This window comes from Notothenia rossii (assembly GCF_949606895.1).
Source record: "Notothenia rossii genome assembly, chromosome: 9".
Classification (NCBI taxonomy): Eukaryota; Metazoa; Chordata; class Actinopteri; order Perciformes; family Nototheniidae; genus Notothenia; species Notothenia rossii.
Window position 1 is genome coordinate 32,643,570 of NC_136907.1, and position 21,339 is coordinate 32,664,908.

General features: G+C 39.9%; 2 protein-coding genes across 3 annotated transcripts in view; one reads left to right on the top strand and one right to left on the bottom strand.

Moving 5' to 3' along the window:
• The window catches only part of opcml (opioid binding protein/cell adhesion molecule-like), a 641,537-nt gene that overhangs the window by 385,461 nt on the left and 234,737 nt on the right, over positions 1-21,339 (top strand). The window lies entirely within an intron of this gene.
• On the bottom strand, positions 1,207-12,991 carry LOC307020350 (uncharacterized protein). Its single transcript, XM_079651654.1, has 2 exons — positions 4,046-12,991; positions 1,207-3,612 (listed from the first exon to the last, which is right to left on the bottom strand). Exons 1-2 carry the CDS (start codon positions 4,463-4,465, stop codon positions 2,581-2,583), a joined length of 1,452 nt encoding a protein of 483 aa, XP_079507780.1. The 5' UTR covers positions 4,466-12,991; the 3' UTR covers positions 1,207-2,580.

Sequence of the window (21,339 nt, forward strand, 5' to 3'; positions counted from 1 at the left end):
GGTGTCCTTTTATCTCATTTAGTCATGCTGACTTTAACACTTGCAGAACTTCAAGTAAGCTCACAGAAAGTAAATAGGTTTACTATCATGCTCCACACTTTGTACATGTCATGTTTTGACAGGTCGAAATGAACATTTGGTTTGTTTTTTCTGCTTTAGTTTCGGAATAGTTTTCAGAGTTTTAGTTTATTAATGTTGTATCCATTATGTGTTAGCTGTAAGTTATTGTCAATCAGTTTTTTGCCCCTTTTTTGATTTAAGGATTGTTATTTAGCTATTTGATGTATAGTGGTCATTTTGTTATGTACACCTTGTAACCCAAAAAATCAATAAATGCAAATAAGGAAAAAGGAGGTCCAGGTTAAATGACAGTCTCAGTTTTTTCTTAATTTGTATGGGGCCCCTAAAGGGACATGAAAAAAAAAAAAAAAAAACAGAGAAAAAAAAAAGTCAGGATAACGGGTTAGTATCTCGTGCGAACTAGTTAGTATATTGTGCGCACAAGAAAGTTTCTCGCGCGCACAAGATACTAACCCGTTATCCTGACTTTTTTTGGGGGAGAAAGTTACCGGTGCGCCAAGGAGGAAGTGAAGCGCACAGGACACAACCATTTAATTGCAGACTGTTATGTTTACGTGGGGAAATGACAGTGCATTATTTGAGATATATTTCGTACTCAGACTTCACTTTAAGGACATTTCGGTCCGCCACTGACTCTGTGTGTGTGTTCTGAGTGTTTGTTTCCCTATAAAAAAGCTGCGGGGGAAGCAGGTACTCTGCGAGTCACGGACATTAATTCATAGATCAAAGCAGACTGGTTTACAAACTCTCCTGTTTTGCCAATCCTGTGCTTAAACCAATAGCTCTACACCCCTGGCCGAAATGTCCATAAAATTAAGTCTGACTTCAAAATATAGTCTATGTCAAATAATGTATGCTCTGTCATTTCCCCACGTAAACATAACAGTCTGCAATGAAATGGTTGTCTAATGTGTGTTCCACTTCCTCCTTGCTGCATCGGTAACTTTCTCAAAAAAAATAAAGTCAGGAAAACGGATTCGTTTCTCGTGCGCACGAGAAACGAATCCGTTTTCCTGACTTTATTTTTTTTCTCTCTCCATTTTTTTTTTTTCCATGTCCCTTTAGGGGCTCCGTACATTTGAGTATATGCGTAATTTTCTACACCAGGTCAGTGTTGGGCAAGTTACTTCCAAAATGTAATATATTACATATTACTTATTACTCTCTTTTGAAAGTAATAAGTTACATTACAATATTACTGTCTCTGAAATGTAAGGAGTTACACTACTTTAGTTACTTTTTAGTTACTTTCACCAAAATAACCGCAAAAGAATGGTTCGGTATTTTAAATGCTAAAATGTAGTTTAGTGCAGCTCATTATACATCCAGTGAAGGGCAATGTGGTATAGCATAACAACTGTGTAGGCCCTTAAGGCTACTAACAACTTATAAACTTATTTAAAGCAGACAAAGGATCAAAGTCTGGTCAATTATAGTAGAGATACTGTCAATATTTATAAGTCTAGGCCTATATATATTAAATACAATCGAGCTAGAGCTCACTATAATGAAATCTCTAACATTATGAAATGACAAGGTGTGCAATATATTTTTCTTTTTGTTACTTTCTTTTATTTAATTCAAGTTCCAAGCTCAAGAAGTTTGAATGTATTGAGTGGACAAAGAAGAAGCTTTATCAAAAATACGAAAAGGATTAGGCCTCAAGGAATAGCTTACGGCTCAGCCATTTTCAGTCCAACACTATTAACATGTAAGCCAAACAATTCTTAAGATTGCTACTAAATGCAACGTAGGCCAAAAATAGGAGCCCTGCTATTTGCCAAACAACGCCTAGAACATAGGCTACTAAACAAAGTCTGGTCAAATCTAAATACAAACAAAGGCCTCGTAGGAAATACTTCACAAAACAAATGAAGCTCCACTATATTTAACACACACATTGGAATATTGAAAATAAAAAAATAAACAGGAAACCTTTACTGTCAAAATAGAATACAGCCAATTAAGGCTCGTAAAATACTTTAAGTATGAAAGCCCTTAAAGCCTTGACCTATAGCCTACTTATTTTTCTATGGTGGGGGGCTGGCCTATTCCACTACCACCTTGACTGAAATGGCGGTTGAAGCGCATCAGGAGAAGGCGTTGAAAGCGTCCATCACCGAGACGGTTGCGTTTTGGGGTGAGCACAAGATTTCCAAGACTGAAAAGTCTTTCTACTGGTGCACTGGATGGCGTTGGGGCATTACATCGATTTTTTTAATTCTTGGAAACTGGTGCAGACTTTCCATCGTAGGGGCAGAACTCTGTTTCCACAGACATGGGCGCATCAGCTGTGGTAACGGGCTGTAAGTCAAAGGCAAAAAAGTCCAGCAGGTTGAGGGACATCGGGCATGAGGGCTGAAGGCTCTTGTGTTGTTAGGGAACGACACTCTGACATGAGGAGTATCTTGATATGGTCTCTTCTGGCTTCTTCTTTTATCCAACGCAGCTTAAACTTGGGCAGTGAGACAGCGGCAAGCAGTGCTTCCTTGGAGTCAATTATTGTGGCAAATCAAGTTTTGATTGCTCCCACAATAGCACAATAGCTTCAGGCAGCCCAGTGGTCATTGCTGATAGGCCAGTTTTCATTGTTAAGATTTTTCCTATGAGAACTTCTAGTGTTGGTTGAAGCGTTCCATAAAAACAAGTGTCCTCACCCTGTAAGATGTCCAGTGCAACTGTGAAAGGCTTCATAATGGAACAGTATTCCTTGAGAAACTGGTATTCCCTGTCGTTCATACATTTTATTTGAAATTGTGTGCAGATATTATTGATGTCACTGAGGGGCATTTCTGGGATCCGAGAATAGGCGTCAAAGTATGAGTTCCACCTTGTTACTGTGGGGACAATCAACTTTCTACCACTGACCTCTTCCAGGAACTCTGATGCTACTGTGGACCGGCTGGCCTTCGTCCACAACGCTGAACATTTGGCGGTAACACTACGATACACAGCCCTAGATTCTACGTTAGATGACAGCCATGTATCAACCTCATTGTTCGCAATTAGATTAAGTGTATGGGCTGCGCATCTATGATGGGGAGGCAGTACACATAGCCCGTCCCGGGCATTATCATCTTTGGCGGCGGCAAGCACACTGTGAAGGTCTGTAAAGTCTGCCTCACCATCGCCATCAACCTCATCCTCCTCCTCATCGGACTCCACTTGCCGCTGCTGATGCTCCTTGAACGCCTTCACAAAGTTACTCCCATTGTCCGTCACACATGCAGTCACTTTATCGTTGGTAAGTCCATATTGAGAGAAAATGTCCTCCAGCTCTGTTGCTATTGCGTCGTACGTGTGTCGACCCCTAAATCTTCTACAAGCGATCGCAGCCTTCTTTCGTTTCCAGGTATCTGCATCGATCCAATGCACAGTCACCCCCAAGACATTTTTGTTGTTAGCACTCCATATGTCTGCCGTTGTTGACACATAATCCTGGGCATCGATAGTTTTCCTCAGCTCCTTTTCCATGATAGCATATTCTTTATCCAACTCTTTGGCAAATGTCTTTCTATCTGGCAAAAGTTGCTGAAAATTAAGAAGATAGAGATATTAAAGTCATGCTAGATAATAAACTAATGCTTCATTTATAACTGGGCTAAATAATATTTGGATACCGGTAACATTACTGTAATGATAGGTGCTTATGTATAGGCAATACATCTTTTTACCACCAGGCAGCAGTAACATTTAAGCTAACCATGTACAAAGCGAGTAGAATAAGATGCGAGTCAAGACACACGCATGCACACAAGCACACACACACACACACACACACACACACACACACACACAAACACACACACACACACACACACACACACACACACACACACACACACACACACACACAAAATAACAACATTACAATTATGTCGCTGTTCGCTAACATGGTAGTACAGCCTCGGCATGGCCCAGTAACCTACTGTATTAAAAAGTCTCTATTGCAACTTTAGCTTACCTTGTCATTGGTGGTGTTGACAGGGATTTTGCTGACAAGTTTTCTAAATGCCGCCGACTCCACAGTTGACAGAGATTGCATGTCTTCCACAACATACTCTGCCACGAGTCTCTTAACTTCTCGGGGTTCCAGAGTCATAGAAGACCGAGAGAATGTTAACTTGTGTTGCTTCGGCGTGCCCGCACTCACGTCTTCTGTATGTTTTCTTTTCTCCGAGCCGGCAGATCTCTCGACTAACTTAGTGTTAGCGTGGCATCGGTCCAGGTGTTTCTTTAAGTTGCTAGTGCTATTTCTTGATGTAGACAATTCCTTTTCTGCCGACGAACATAGATTGCACTTGACTATTATGTTTTTCTCTTTTTCTCTAATGAACTGATAATAATGTGAGAACACCCATCGCTCAAAAGTTCCTCCCGCCATCTTAACCCAATAATAAACGATGCATCAGGTTTATTAATCTACCCGCACATTTTTTCTCTGGTATCGGAATGTCTCGCGATATTTGTGAATTCTTAAAAAACAAAACACCATTTAATTTCGGGCTAAAATGTGTTGTGTAACTGCGTTACTGAGAATTGTAACGGGTAATATATTACCCAAATGTCATTAGTAATGCGTTACATTACTTCGTTACAGCAAAAAGTAATATATTACTGTAACTCCGTTACTTTTGTAACGCGTTACACCCAACACTTCACCAGGTCCAGGTGAAAGCACATTTGGAGGTGTTTTTGTCGGTACAGTGTAGAAAGAAGCTTTCACAGACCCAGCACAGAGTTTTGTTTCTCCACTGGTAATACAATGAATCTTCAAAGTGTCGTTCACACCAACAGCCATCCAAACAGAAACATGCTGTTTGATTTGGAAAACATATTTCCTAGTTTGTCAGATTCAAACCAAATTGCTTATTTCTATCAGGTATCCGTGGTAACAACTAAGCCACAATGCTGCCAATGCTAGTAATTGGCCAATCGATACTGTTCACTGTGAGTGACATTCTGTCAGTTCCTCTCGACACAGAGTGAAACACAGTCTGTAAACCTTGTGAGTTATTTTTCCACTTGATGATTTAAACTGTTTGTCAGTGGTACTTCCATGAAAGAGCCTTGTTAAAATGGTTTTCATTTTTCAATTTCTCCATCAACTATTTCATCTGATGTAGAGGCTTGTTTATACAAAAATAAATATGAAAAATGATCAGTGATTTGATGTTGGGAATGAGGTTTAATATTTTGTCTAGAAGAAAATATAGTACCTCCTTTTGCTGTATGATATTCTAATCTTCACACTTACATGATAAATGTATTAGTCATCAGCTTTGATCAGCTTTACACTGTGAGCATCATGTATGCACTGGAGGAGTTCTGCATGCAGTGAATGTTGTTTTTTAAATCAAACAGTAAAGAATCAGAGATGAAAATGCAATAATTATCAGCTTCCATCTGTCACGTCACCTGAGTAAACAGCCGGTGTATGTTTAAAGAGGCGAGGATGAATCAAACAACAGCTTGGCTGTTGTTTGATTCATTGATTCATTAAACAAATGTTTAAGGAAGCAAGCTTTAACCTCGCTTTCCATCTGAGAGTTAGGTCAATCTGCCCCGCACTTTATGGGCCTCTAGACTTTTGGAAAGATAAGAATGAAATTATACATTGAACTTCAGTGTCATTATTCCATTATTGTTATTTGTTCCTTTCAGGAAGAAAACCACCGTCTAATCGTTTACTCACCAGGAGGGGCTCATTATTACACATGGCCCACTTATCTCAGACAGCGCTGGGTTAAACATTCAGAAAGGAACTGCAGGTAGTTTCCCATCTCAGTATGATGCTCCTTGGTATGAAAGTGAGGCAGCACACTTCACCTTTTACTGGCTGTCCAGTGTCCCGTACTTGGCATTGAGAATAATGAGAAGCATGGAAAGCAGACTGTTGACAGTGACCTCTTCGACTCGCCACTAAATGTATCTTGTCAAGTGGAGACGGGACTCTGGGCTTCTGTGGAGTCAATGCTTTAATTGCATGGTTGGGTACTGGAGAGAGAACACTCGATTACATGGTCACACACAGGTAATGATCAGTACACAGCACTATATAGAGATATGGAATATAGTGGATCTTGTAATATTATATCTACTGGGTATGTGTCAAGTATTTGTAGGTAATAAAAAAATGTGATCATGATTTATTCTTCAGCACATTTGGAAAATAATTATTAGTATTCTCTATTTACATTACTGTGAAAGACTCTCAACAAAGTCCTATTTCCCTTAACAATAATTATTATTTAAATCATGAATTACCTGACTTTTTGTCTCTTTTGAGATACTCAGTTGAGCTCTTTCCCTACTAACTAAATTGTGATGCCAGAAAATATCCACTAAAGGATCTGCACGGCTGATGGCTCTACAGTTTCACCACATGGGTAACATAACCCCCCCTTTGTTTTCCTGCTAGTTTGACTTCTAAAATATCATGACATATTGCTGGCTTGAAGGTCATGCTAATAATCTCATAATCACACAAGAACGCCTTTTAGTGTTTTGCAAACATTTTACTGCTAATTTACTGTGGGTTCATCTGCTGGGTTACATTTACTCAAGTGTGATTAGGAATAAGCAGCATTTTCAACATAATGAAGGCCATTGATTTAAGGCCAGAACAAGCTAACCTTGGTGTTTGTAGAAAGTAATGTGATTCATGCTATGTGAATCTTAGTTGCTCAGAGTCATTCCTAAACCTAATTAATAATTACACAGCACTTAAAGGATTAGTCCAGGCAATCCATAAGTGGTGGTACATTGTGTTTCAAAGAGAGAGCCTCTGCCTCAGGAGAGGAGCACATGTTCAGTTTATCATCTTTAAAACTAAACACTTAGAATTCAAAATGTTCACATTAGATAGAAGTATGGGGTGTGTCATTTGTCCTCAAACATTTCAAAAAATAAATGGATTATTAGATTATCATAATAGTTGTGAATATATTTCTGTCAAGCAAATCATTGATTAATCGCACAGTAGCACAACAAATGTATTAAGTTAGTTGAAAGCAATAATATTAAGTTGAACCTATTTAAACTTAATATTAATGTCTTCATCTAACCTAATACAGTTATGTGAAATTTGTTGACATAATACATTTAGTTAAAGTCAACGTTTCATTTTTTCCACTGTAGAGTTCCGTATCATATCTATCTTTACTGTAGGACCAAATGCAGGGTGTTGGGCTTTATTTCTCTCCAGCAGTTTTTACTTTAGAACCTGAGAACAGCACTGAGCAATTTCATAACCAGGCGGCACAGCTTCCTTTTTAGTGAGCTGCCACAGGGCTGAACTTCTCGGTGAGCCCCCACTGCCTGAGAGAGTCAGCGTGAACCATCGCTACAGCTGCCCTGTGTGCTGCCTTTACATTACACTTTGTAGTGTCTCAGCTTCATTTCTTTACTTGTTGCTGTTCTTGTCTTGCAGTAAGAGAGAAGTGGAAGAACACATAAAACATGTAGAAAGCAGATTTTGTTCAGAAACATATTAACAGCTTTGTTATAACACAACAGCTTTGGATGTTATAAATAATGGCTACTATCTCAACTTTGGATGGAGGCACAACAAATACAGTCATTTCAGACATATTAAATACTCTAGGCACAGCTCGCTGGAGTATTTAAAAACATAAACAGGTTTAAAAAGTGCTTGAATTAATCATTGGCCAGGCCTTGTTTGTGCCCTTGTGGATCTGGAGGAAAATCTATAGCTGTGAGGAAAGACAGGGTCAATGATGTTGTTCTTCACAAAGTGCATTGCACTCAATTGTCTGCCTCACAGGTGGCACTTTCTGCCAGGCAAATAAAGCAGAATGCTTCCTGTCCACGGCAGTACATCTGATACAATTAGCTCTGAAACGAGGGTAGGGCCACCTTCATTAGCCTCGAGATGGCTCCATGGCTCTGCTCTATATGCTCATCTTGGAGTAAATGAGCCGCGTCACTTTGCACATCACTGTGCACATCACTGTGAACACTCTGATTGAATGGTACACAGATATAAGGTCTAAACAGGGATTGGAGTCCAGGCTTCCAGAAAAGTCCTAGAGTTTGAGAGACAGATAATCTGATGCCATGTACAAAGTCTGTTTTGTCAAAAAGATGGAGAACACCATTTGGAGAAGGGGGTCGGTTTCATTCAAAGCTTCAGATTGGTCTTGACACCTCACAGTGGAGCTGTCTGATGTTGAATCTCATTCAATTACACATGGAATAAACACGGTATTAAAGCTGTGCTCTGAAATGTTTTTATCAAAATTAGCAGCACACCAAACTTGTCAGCCTAAATCAAAACATAAAAATAATTGTATTTTAGACAAATGTATCCATAGACAAACTGTGGTTTTAAGAATGAAATTGCCTAATTGAAACAGTAACTCTGAATTAGGATGGAAGGCCGGGCTCTCTATATCAATTATCTGAGGTACAAGGTTTAAAGGCTTTATTGTAAACACCAACAAGTGACAATTCCAAATGGATGTTTGGTATCATTCAATCTTTTAATTAAAAACGTTTTAGTATGTATAAAAAACAATTTCCAATCCCATCAGCCGTTGAGATGTTAGAAGATAACATTAGCGCCGAGGCAGCCTCTTCCTTTTAGTCACTTTATAATGCTGCCTGCACACTATAGCTGCTGAGAAAACGTAATTAATTAGTACATTAGTGCTAGTTTTAAAAAGGAAAGGATAAGGGAGATAAAGATCGATAAAGATTTGATAAAAAAAGATAGATAAGAACAACGGATAAGCACAAGATTTATAGTATGCAGACGGTGAGCTCGGGTCTTATTACGGCCATGCAGGGTTTTAAGTGATCAACAGTGATTCAGGGCAAGTCAAATCAAAGGGTTTTATCTTTATGATATAGTGCAAATTTAATGTGGATAATAGTTTGCTGATAATGGGTCATCATTCCTGTAAGTGATATAATTAGTCTAAATATATTCAGAGTACTGCAGATTCATTGGATGTATTTGCAGTACTCAGTTAGTGCTTATCTTTACGATGTAGAATCATCGCCTACATGCTTTAGATTTGAATATATTTGAGTTCTCTCCTGTGACCAGAATTAAGCTGCTGTGTATGCAAACCACATGTCAGTTTGTCCTTTTGGATTTATTTTTGAATGTTTCTGTTGGGCTACCTCATTTTGGTTCATTTGTAGCAAACGTATTGGTTTGTTTGAAACCCATTTCCACATTTGGAATGTGTTTGCTTGGTAGCAGATGCTTCATTTTCAGACCATAGCAGGAGTACACACACACACACACACACACACACACACACACACACACACACACACACACACACACACACACACACACACACACACACACACACACACACACACACACACACACACACACACACACGCGCACGCGCACACACACACACACACACACACACACACACACACACACACACACAAAGACTGAAATCATGCCTCCATCAGCTTTGCCTTGTCGCTCGCACTCATATCGATTTGCAGGCCAGTTATGAGCTGGCTCTGAAGCCACCTCTGGAGTTTTAGAGAAACAGGATAAACATCATCAATCTCTTTGTACAGCCTTCAAAAGGTGGCAGATGGTTCATAGCCTTTTAATCAATTGGGTTTCAATGGTCCAATGTACCACATGTAATGGTGCTTATGCTACGTTGGCCTACTGTGGTGAGAGTGCATGCTGTTAGTCAATTATCTGCACCTGTTCCTTTTATCATCTACATTTTGATTTTGCTGAAGTATTATTAACTTTTAAAGCAACTTTTGGTTTTCATTATGTTTGCTTAATTCATTAGAATAGTGAAATACTGATTGCTTTCTAAAGGCTAATCCTTATCTTATTAAACCCAGAACAATAATTACAGCCGGTTGTCAAAACAGAGATACAAACACAGACAATAGATTGCGTATAAAATTGGTATGAAATGATAGGAAAGTTCTTACAGATGGTTACAGATGGATATATTTATTTTGTGTTTAAGTAACAGCAAAAGTTTTAGTGAGGAACTTCAGTCAGTGAGAAATAAATGTTTTTAAACCAATACTACGTGCCACATGACATAATGACATTTGTAACAGGAACAAACAATACTTTGTGATCCAAATGTAGAAAAAGATTTATAAAAGTATTTCACTGTAAGTAAAAAACAAACAATAAAGTCATCAGGATTCATCGTCTCTGGACTCTGGAGCAGCCTTATAAATACGGTTATTTTAAGTGTTAAGTGTTTAAGATTTAAGGTCTTTAATTATTCTGGCTCGACAATTCAATAATAGTTTTTTATTAAACAAATAGAATAAATACAAATGTAAGAGTAAGATTGTACTATATGCAGTACTGCACAGCAAATATGTATTCATTAAAATAGATTAGTCTAATATGGAGCATATTTTGGCTCAGATCACCAGGCAGGTTTTATTTATATCCAGGCACAGTTTCTAAAATATTTCTTACTTGTGCCGAGCAGGATAGAGTGCAGAGCTCTGAGCTCTTCCTCCTACACACAGTAGATTCTCCGGATTAACAACCTCCAGAATAATTTAAGAAGTCATTCGGTGGGAGGCAGTCAGCCTACAGTTGAAGAGCTCCTTATTAAAGAAACGCCACACTATCTGGTCAATCTGGCTGCAGCCGGTCTGGCAACACAGTAACAGTGAAAAGAGAGACAGAGTGATGCTGATGTAGCATGTGGAGACATTATCTCACTATTAGAGCTCTCATTCATTAAACAATGCCCCTTAAACTACAAAAGAGTGTATTCTATAAAGCAATGGCACTTAGTTATGTTACAAGTTTTTGTTATGGACTACTAAGAAGCTTTTACTCTAAGTCTCAAACTCGAAGCAATCTTAAAAAGTTGAGCGTTAAGATTCAGACAGCTCCTTTTGTTAGTGAGCCAGCTTTGAACTGAGGACACATGTCCATAGGCACTGAGGCATAGTGTCTTCTGTATCTTCCACCAGTATTTAAAGGTTCCATGTCATGGCCATTTCTACTGATCATAATTCCATTGTTGAGGTCTACTAGAATATATTTACATTGTTCAATGTTCCAAACTCACATTGGTTTCTCATACAGCATCTGTGTATAGTATGTGTATTCACTCTCTGTCCTAAACGGCTTGTTGGAACTCCTGCCCCCCTCCCTGTGAGCCCACTGTGCTCTGATTGGTCAGGTCGCCCACTCTGTTCTGATGAGTCCACCACCGTTACAGCGGAACATCAGTGATTATGTGTTACAATGGTGTTTGTTAGCAACCAGAAAAGGACACCAGCAATGACAAACAGATGAGAATGCTGCGTGGGGTCTGGGTGCCGTGTTGGCGGGACGTTGCGGGGCTCAGGTCAGAAGAGCTTTATTTAACAGCTGGTCTTATGTTTGTGACCCCTCCTGTTGTTAATTGATAAGCCTGAAACATGCACTTGTTAAGGTTCAGAGGCACATTTTGCAAATATGGCAGCAGCCATCGATCATCTTAAGATAAGATATACTTTATTGATCCCAAGTTGGAAACATTTGCGTTACATCAGCATGTGTAACAGTTGTAAATATGCAGTGGTGTTTATTTGTAAATCATTTAGTATAATCACACAAATTCTGTGTTTTATATTTAATAATTCTGTGTTCTTTATTTATTTATTGTTCAATACCTGACAAGGCCGGAGATTAAATATCTACATACATCTTATAAGAGTATAATACATATGTATAATATCAGTTAAAATAAGTGCTTCAACATAGTTAACATTGCTGGAGGTATGCACAAATATTGATAGATGTCTTGTAATGCACTATTGAGGAACCTGCGACCCAAGTTTTTCATTCATTGCATAACTACACCGTTTGTGAATATGATATGTCAATAAACCTTAAAAATCTTGAAATCTTGAAAGGGATGTGCAAAATAGTCATTATATACAGTCTTTCATTACCTATTAGTAGAGCATAACGAGTAATGACTATACTTTATAGGGATCCTATTAATATCTAATAATAAAAATAATGAAATTCAATAACATGCTTTAACCACTAGGTGTCCCTTTCTATCAGCTGTGCACCTTTATGGTGTAAATACAGCCTATCTACCAATAGGATCAAATATAAAAGAACTGCCAAATTAGTGTTGATATTGCAAGGAGACGTATTGTGTGAAAAGAAATGTAAGATGTTGTTTAATTGCTGATATATTTATGATCCACGCCACGTTTTCAGTGTTGGCGGCAGTTCCTCATGTTTGTCTAGAAGTCTTCTCATCAGGGCTCTATAAATAGAGAACTACGGCAGATATTTAATATTTAATGCAGCCGAACCGTGTATTACAATGCCGTTATGTGATGACTTCCAAAGAGAAAAGCAAGCACACTCGGAATAAAGTGTTATTTTATTTTTTTTAAATGTTTTCGGTCTGTTTCCGGTATTTGTTTATGACGATGTGATGTGAGATGTGAGACTGGAATTGCACAGGGGAAAATAACGTATCTATATGCCACAATTTTAGATGCAGATTTAGTTAAACTAATACGTTTGCGCTGTGGACCAACACTATACATTGACGGGGAAGGGGGTAGCAATAAAGATAACACCATTAAACAGTTACACAACAAAACAGAAATAATATCGATAGCAGCGTCCGTAGCAATGAAAATCTTGTATGGACACAATTTCCTGAAGTAATCTTCGTAATAACTAGCAAACTAAAGACCCTATACATCCACTGCACACATCATCTGAAATAACAACTCATATTTCTCGCATCAAATGACATCAAAACGCATTTTAATGGCCAAACTAACTTTAAAATAGGCATTTTCAACCAGGAATAAAACGAAGTTCGGCCATGTTTTTTTTTTTGCAGGGAGAAATTTGAAGATCACGTGCCATAGACACCAGCCATTGGAATGAATGGTGAAAAAAAACGTAGGGATCCTACAATTTCAGAGGCGTTTTTGTAGAAATACTACGTCCTACGTTGCGGACCAACGTAGTTATTACACGTTTTTTTGTGAGACTGGGTTGGGCTACCTGCATAAAGTCAAGTGCTTGGCGCAGTTGTCGGCGAAATGTCGCTCCTCTGTTTTCATTGAAACAGCTCCTTATATCCGTTAGCGCAGCTAGCTAGCACCAAATGCTAACAACAACAATAAACGTAAGGTCTCTCTCTCGCTCGCGCCACACATACACACACCCTCCCGGTCCTCCCGATGGCCAGTCGTATGGCGTTATATTTGTGCCTCTATCCTGAGCACGCAATGAAACATGTTGAGCCTAGAAAATGCGATTGAGCGCACACTTGAACATTTTTGAGCACAGAGAAATATATTTTCTCTCATAAAACTCCTGCTCCGTGCGCAAGCAGACCGCTGCACGCGCTCTCTCTCCCTCGCTCGCTCGACCTCTCCACCCTGTGCGCGCTCAGCTTTGCCTGCCTGCTCGCTCAAGTTGTCACAGCGTTACAAATGTGCCACGAAACCAACCAATCGGAGAACTCGAAAAGATCAATTCTGATTGGCTGGTCCAGCACCATGTAGAGAGAAGAGTTGCGACAGCGGAAGTCCAAAATGCTTGATTGTCACGTGGTTCAGAGAGACTCAGAAAGTTCCCGGAAGTTTGTGGCGGGCCATTTGAATCACGATTTGAATGCATTAATAACAGGATAGAAATGCAATTTTTGGTAGTTATTGGTCAATAAAGGTTTTGATTTACAATATGTATACAACATATCGATATGTGTATGTAGTTACATCAATGTGTTTGTTTGTTTTTTTAGTAAAATGTGCTAATATTTGAGGATTAAGACAAAATAAGAAGTACTTTATTGATACCAATTGGGGAAATGTTAACACGGCAGCAGCAAAAGACAAGGCATTGTACATTAGACAGTTAAAAGACTAGAATTAAACAATCGAAAATGTAAACATCTTAAATAGAAATAACATAGCATTGCAAAAAGTTGAAAATATACATGGATAGTGTGAACAGCTATCTTACCTGTTAACATACATGTTAGGCTAACGTTGCCTTGGTTACAGATCCAGTTCCTGTTGTTTATTGCTTTTAATTCTTTAAAACAAATATTATCTTCTTAAACTTGTATGAGTCAAGAACATCACATCCTTATTGATATATTTAGAGGGAGGGAAGGAAGGTTTCAAAATTCTGATTAGAATCGTTTCTACCATTTCTTTAATTCATGGTGGTTTCAGTAATCCTCTGGTAATTGAGGACATAAGTCATCTAAATGACTAATGTAATCTTTATGACTTTCAGAAAGGACAGGAGACCGACAGGTGCCTATCAATGATTGTCAACTGACAGCAAAATGAGTCAAAGCACTAGCAGCAGCAGCAGCATGATGATGTTAAATGTGTTGTTTTAGGAACATCCATTGTAAATCAATGGAATTCAATAAACATTCAATAGCATGCGTGCAGTTTGTCTGTGCCTTTTCCTCTGTGTTGTCCTGGCATATAGTCTCCCCCATGGTTTGCTGTGCTGCTGGGGGATGCTCCAATCACTCATAGAAAGGAGTACACATGTACAGCTTCCCCACTGACACAGAGAGGAGGAAAGAATGGCTGGCTCAAGTCAGCAGGAGCCTTTTAACTATCACAAAAGACAACAACAGCAACAAAATATGTGAGGTAATCATATTTTTCACAAAACGAAGACCACACCATTGGGAGGCTTAATGTCTTTTTAATCAAAAATAAGGAACAGGGAGAGGCTTGCAAAACTCTGGGAGTTGAGACTCAGGCTCAGGGTGAGGTTCTCATTGCAGGTCTTCAGGCTACATTGAATCCCCCTGGAGTTCTTGTGCTGAGAGAGAGAGACAAAGACAGGAGAAAGGGTTAGATACGTCTCGCAACCTATAGGATGGGAAATGGCTGACCTATTTTAAACTTACCTTGTATTTTCACTCTAACTTAAGTCCCTCTCCCTTTGCCATCAATCCAAAATCAGCTGAGCTGCAACATAATACAGAAAGGTAATAATCAACAGAATCACAAGGACATAATATGACTCTGCTAAAAACACTCACCCATAAATTACGTTTTTGTTTACTTGTCTCAAATATCCACTCTAAATCCATATCAATAGCAATGTATCACAAAAATAGCTCTCTTCCTTATTAGTGTGCAACGTTAACTATATTATGCTAGCTTGAACTCCAAAATGGATATCCTCATTTCACCACCTCCACCCACTACAATCACACGCCCCAATGTTATATTTAACTTCCTCCACCCCGGATAAAAGCACGTTAAGAAGCCATTTCTCTCTAATTCCACAACGTTGGACGGAATAAACATTAAGAGAACGGATTAATAGGCTGTTCATGGTTAACGTGTGTTGCTAACTTTATCCGGTCCTAGCCTAATCTGTTTAGTTGTCCGGTTGAAAATTAACGCAAGCTCTATGCCCATTGTAGAACAGGAAACAGAAGTTGGTCCAGGTTCTGGTCAACCCAAAATTGTGATAGAGAGAGAAACATGTTTGTCATTCTGCCACCTCTAATGCTTACAGCAAGTAATCAATACAGAAGGGTTCATGGCGTACATGTAGGCTACGGTTTGTTAGCTGTTTGCTTAAACTACCCCTATAGCTATGTTGCCGGCTAGCAAACTCAGGCATTGCAAACAATAACGTGATATCAGAAAACTAGAAATGTATAACTCACCTGACACTGTGGTGTGCTATTCTCTTCATTCGAGTCTGTCATGTCCTGTAATGTCAACGACGGATGTGTAATAAGAACGTCAACAGCCTGATGGCAACCGAAAATCCCTCTCTCATCTCAGATACAAGATATGATTGGAGACGACCAGCCAATCACAATTGACCTTTCGAGTTCTCCGATTGGTTGGTTTTGTGGCACATTTGTAACGCTGTGACAACTTGAGCGAGCACAGGCAAAGCTGAGCGCGCACAGGGTGGAGAGGTCGAGCGAGCGGGGGAGAGAGAGCGCGTGCAGCGGTCTGCTTGCGCACGGAGCAGGAGTTTTATGAAAGAAAATATATTTCTCTGTGCTCAAAAATGTTCAAGTGTGCGCTCAATCGCATTTTCTATGCGCAACATGTTTCATTGCGTGCTCAGGATAGAGGCACAAATATAACGCCATACAGTTGGTGCCTGCCGGTGAGCGTGGAAGTGTGGTCTGCCACAAGCGGACGGCAGGAGCGGGGCTGTCAGCATCAGCTTAGATGGTATTTTAAACTTGATGCGCTTTGAAACTAAGGGGCGGCTGAGGACAAAAAATACACATGCGTTAATCGCGTTAAAATTATTAGTGGCGTTAATGTTTTTCTTTATTACCGCGTTAACTTGACAGCCCTAATTTTTATATATCTGAGACCTATAATATATGCCTAAAAATAGCATATTAGGAGACCTTTAAATGTTTTATGTCAACAGATTCCACATAACTGTATTAGGTTAGATGAATATACTTAATATTATTGCTTTCAAATAACCTAATACAGTTATGTGAAATGTGTTAGTGGAGCCTCGCAGCTGGGGCTGCTGCAGCCTCCTCAGCAAAAGTCAACATTTTAGTTTGCTCAGTGTAGGACACTTTGAAATCATCCATGCCATGATGTGAGGTCCCAACAAAAAAAGGCTCATACACTGAGAGGCAGTTGCAATAGGCTGCTGAAATGAAAAGAAACAAACAATCACACTAATTCCATAAGAAATGTAAAAAGTCATTATCTCTGCAACTCCTTATGCAAACCTAATTTTTTGCCGATTTCACTAAATTACAATTTCAGCCACGTTGCAAAGCAGCAGACCAGCTGTGCTGCAACAGATCCACAACTGGATGCTTTCATCCATTGCACTGCTACACTCAGACACACATGTTTGACGGTACCCACAGTTTAACTAACAATCGATCCAGTTATGTCTGTGGGTCAGAGGAGGTGAAGCATACAAATAAATGCTTAAAGAAGCAGTGAAGTGTTAGCCGCTGCTCAGCCCTGTGGACATCTGCATGGAAACACTGCTGAGACACACCAGGAGTACACAGAGTGTTAGAAGGAGCTGTACATTATTTAAAACCTACTGATTAGAAGTATAGGAACTGAAACACTTTATAATAAATGTGCAACTGCACACCAATGAGATAACAGCTGTAAGTGATGCAGCCATGAGCAGGACATGCAGGCAGGGAACTGAACTAACAATGAGAGAAGGACAATCCTATCATGTGAAGGGAGCTCCAAGAGCTGTTACACTGATGACTGGATATGATTAGCCTCTGTATTTGGTATATTAAAGTGTATAACACATTCTAAATATTGCTGCAATTCTGCCCTTTACATATCAAATCCTATGCATATACAGTATATGCAACATAACAAAACATACCATGCCTGCTATCTGACTTTATGATACAATGGGATTTTAATTCATGGCGATATCAATTAGGTTTTAGACTATAATGGCATTAGAGTGATGGTATACAAGTGTGCATAATTAAATCCACGTTTTATTGAATGGTAGCACTAATTAATTTGAACGAATGTGGATGGTGTGATGGAAATGCATTCTGTCATTTAATCTGCTGCTGCTGATCCTCCGCTGGAATGGGAGAAAATGATGTGTACACACCGAGCGGCACAAAGGCTCTGCTGCACGGCCTCTCTCTGCCAGGCTCCCCTCATCAATCTTCCTGTGCCGGCACACAGGGAGCCAGCTGTACCTGTTTTGAGGCTGTGATGCTTGACAGCTTAAATATAGCAGCAGGCATGATGTCCACTCAGTGACAGAATAAACAGCGCCTTCAGACACGTCTCTGTCTTACCTGTATGATTGCAGAGGCTGAAGTGCCAGGCCTGGTATTAACGTATACTGCAAGGGTGAATGGGCCTTTGATTGACCAGAGGTCAGCGAGGTGGTGGCATGGGGACTGGCAGGATACACAGGGTGTGTGGAGGGATGGTGACGGTCCTTTGCCTCAGCTCCACTGCCTCCCCACATTCTGCAGTTTTCTCTCCTGCTCTGTCACTTTGCTTTGATGCTGTTTTTCTTCGGATTTGTTGACAGCTTACAAGACTGTGTATCGAAAAGATGTTTTTATTTCTTCTTGTGACTGCGTCAGAGATCCAGTATGGGGTCAAAAGCAGGCTAATAATTTGTGCAGTAAGAAGCTTTCATAATGGAAATGTGAGGATCATTTATGATGGTAAACATATCTAAGGAATGCTGCAATATGAATGTTTCAGGTAGCATAACATGCAAGATTACTGACTTATCATGGTAAACGCTAGATTTTTTCGCTGCCCGACGGACAGGAAAAAGGATCGCAACATTTCCGTCAAAATCCATTATTACTCGTCAGCCTGTACACAACTCTGCCGGGGGGGAGAGATCACGCTCGTGAACTGTCAACGGGGGGGGTGAACTCTCGTTCATGAACTGTTAGCACCGTGTTATGCATGCCCACAACGCGCACAGCGTGAAGCAAATACTTTCGTTGATCTGTTCGGCAAAGTTAGATCTGGAAACTATATAATTTCCCTTTGGCATGGATAACACTGCATTACACCGGAGCCCCGCTGCGGGGAAACTTTGGCGCTGTCCGGAGTTTGTTTTAATCTGTGAAAATGACGGATGGCTTTCAGATGTTTGTGTCTTTGTTAAAAAAACGATGGAACATATTCGGTTAACGCGACCTCTGCTGTGCATAGTTCTTAAAAGACACCATTCCTGTACATCAGCAGCACAGATGAATGTTTTCCCTCAGTAAAGGGACATGGCTGTGTGTGTTGAAGCGACTGGCAGCCTGCAGATGCTCAGTAGAGCCTCGCATGGTGAACTGCAGCAGCCACTAATCCAAACTTTAAGGAGGAACTGCTGCTGAAATCCCACAGCTCAGCTTAACAGACTCTGCTGGGTATGGCTGCTGCACATTTGTATTATTATTCCATTTAAAGACGGGTTCAATTGATCCTTTTACCAAGCTAGCGTTCCCATCTAGGCCTAAGTGAAGTATTTTGAGTTTTTGTTTGGCTTTTGTGTTAGATATAAGGCTAGGCATTTCCCCTTACCCCACTCACCCAGGGGTTTGCCTTTTTAAGAGATAGAGGCACAACATGATGACAGGTAACAAGAATCTGGAGGAAGGTGCTGGTGGTGGGGCGGGTGTCATCGGCTCTATTTTGTCTGACACTGTTATTGCACAATGATAAGCTGCTACACACTGGGCAAAGGGGAATTTGCAGGCTGAATCTAGGCCATGTGTAGGAATCATCTTCAATTTGAGCCTCCCAGATTGCCCTTAGGGAGCAGCAAATAGTTGCCCCATCCCCCTATTAGAGCCTGTCTGTAATTAAAGGCAAACAGGAAGCTGGTTTGCAGACTCAGGCTGCCTGGATCCTCCTGAATGCAGGTGTAGTCAGTGTGTGTGTGTGTGTGTATGTGTGTGTGTGTGTGTGTGTGTGTGTGTGTGTGTTCACGCACGCGTGTGTGCGTGGGTGTGTGTGTGTGTGTGTGTGTGTGTGTGTGTGTGTGTGTGTGTGTGTGTGTGTGTGTGTGTGTGTGTGTGTGTGTGTGTGTGTGTGTGTGTGTGTGTGTGTGTGTGTGTGTGTGTGTGTGTGTGTTATACCTGCAGTTTAAAGGATTTTTGTGTGCACATGTTTACGTCCAGGCTCTGGGGAGAAAAGCATTGTGTGCTGGGAGAGCTAGCCGGTGCCAGGGCGTATTCAGAAGTTGATTATGTTTTTGGCTCCATATTGCTGACAATTACAAAGTCGTTTTTCTTGGGAGAAAATTCTACTAGAAAGCCAATGTGGTTGCATTCACTGTGCACAGCTTAAATCCAATAGGCAGACGCAGAAAAGGCTTTTTCTCTGGTACTGAAAAGCATCGCAAATCGACATGAAATGCAGACAGGTGCTCACAAAAACACAGTTCTTTTCACAACCGTTTTCTTTTATTTAGACAACAGCACTGAACATTTTAGCCTTGCTTGATGGCCTTGGAGTTTCATGTTGTCAGGGTCAAACACGCCACACATCCTGCTTTTATAAATAAGAATGGGTGGAATGAAAAGGAGGATAGTACAAAAAAACTATGAAAAAAACCAACAACATTTGCTTCAATCCAAATGTGAAATCATTGCCATCCTGCATAAAAGTACTGCTAGTCTGAATATTATTTGGAGCAGAGCCTTCAGTTCAGCACACTGCTATAGCTTCAGTCAGAAACAGTAACATGGTCCAAAGAATATAAAGCACTTTTTGATGCAAAGTAAATTAGGGATAAATAATACATATGTTATTGCAGTATTATGGTGCTGAAGCATCTGTAATACTAATGTAACTGTTCACGCTGTGGGTGACTCTGACATTACAATGCATTACATTTAAAAGGTCAGTCTGAGTCATAGTACACTGTGCTGCACACACTCATGTCATCAGGATTACTCTCTGCCCTTTAGAGCCTCACACATCAAGCCCACCTCAGAATCTGCACAGACAGAACCGTCAGCGGCACGGCCACCTCGTCTGTTATGTTGTGTTATGATTCAAGGGCCCAGGCTCCGATCTGTGTCAAGTGAACGCATCACAAAATCTGCAGTCAGCTGTCCACTGACATGTTTGTGAATGCATGTGAAATACAAAACTAATTAGGAATAAACAGATTTAACAGGATAACACAAGAAATGTTGAAAGATCCCTGATCTATACACAAACTCTGTTAGACAGACTCTGATGTCTATTTAAACTGACCCTGGGGGATTTGATTCTTAATTAAATTGGAATTATTTATAAAGAAAATACACGTATTTATTAGTTTATTTCACTCATGGCAATTATTATTAATCTTAAAATAAGTAATGGAGTTTTGAAATGAACTTTTAGGTGTAACAAACTATGTATCCCTAAAGACCAATACATGGGATGTAAACAGATGATTTTTTTTCTCTGTGCTTTGACTTGTACTTATATCCATAAGTTCTATAGAAAAAGTTACTTCGTAAACATTAAAAATATGTATTTTCTTCCAAGTTAGCTGATTGTTGTCGTAAAGGGGGAACAACAACTGCTGGCAGAAGATGAATGGAACAAGAAAACAATTTCCGGCCCCTGAAAAGTGTATGCAACTCTTCACTATAAAGTAGCAACACCAAACTGATCTGAGTTCAGCAGCAGCTCTCTACACCACAGAGTCTGAAAGGGTTTCAATTTGTCAAGTTTTCAATATGTCACATTTCTGACCACCTGCAACTACGGAGCCCGATTTCTCTT

Coding starts and splice junctions, on each gene's coding strand:
- LOC307020350 (XM_079651654.1), bottom strand. CDS start 4,465: ATGGCGGGAGGAACTTTTGAGCGATGGGTGTTCTCACATTATTATCAG. Junction 3,613..4,045: donor TCAACACCACCAATGACAAG/GTAAGCTAAAGT, acceptor CTTAATTTTCAG/CAACTTTTGCCAGATAGAAA.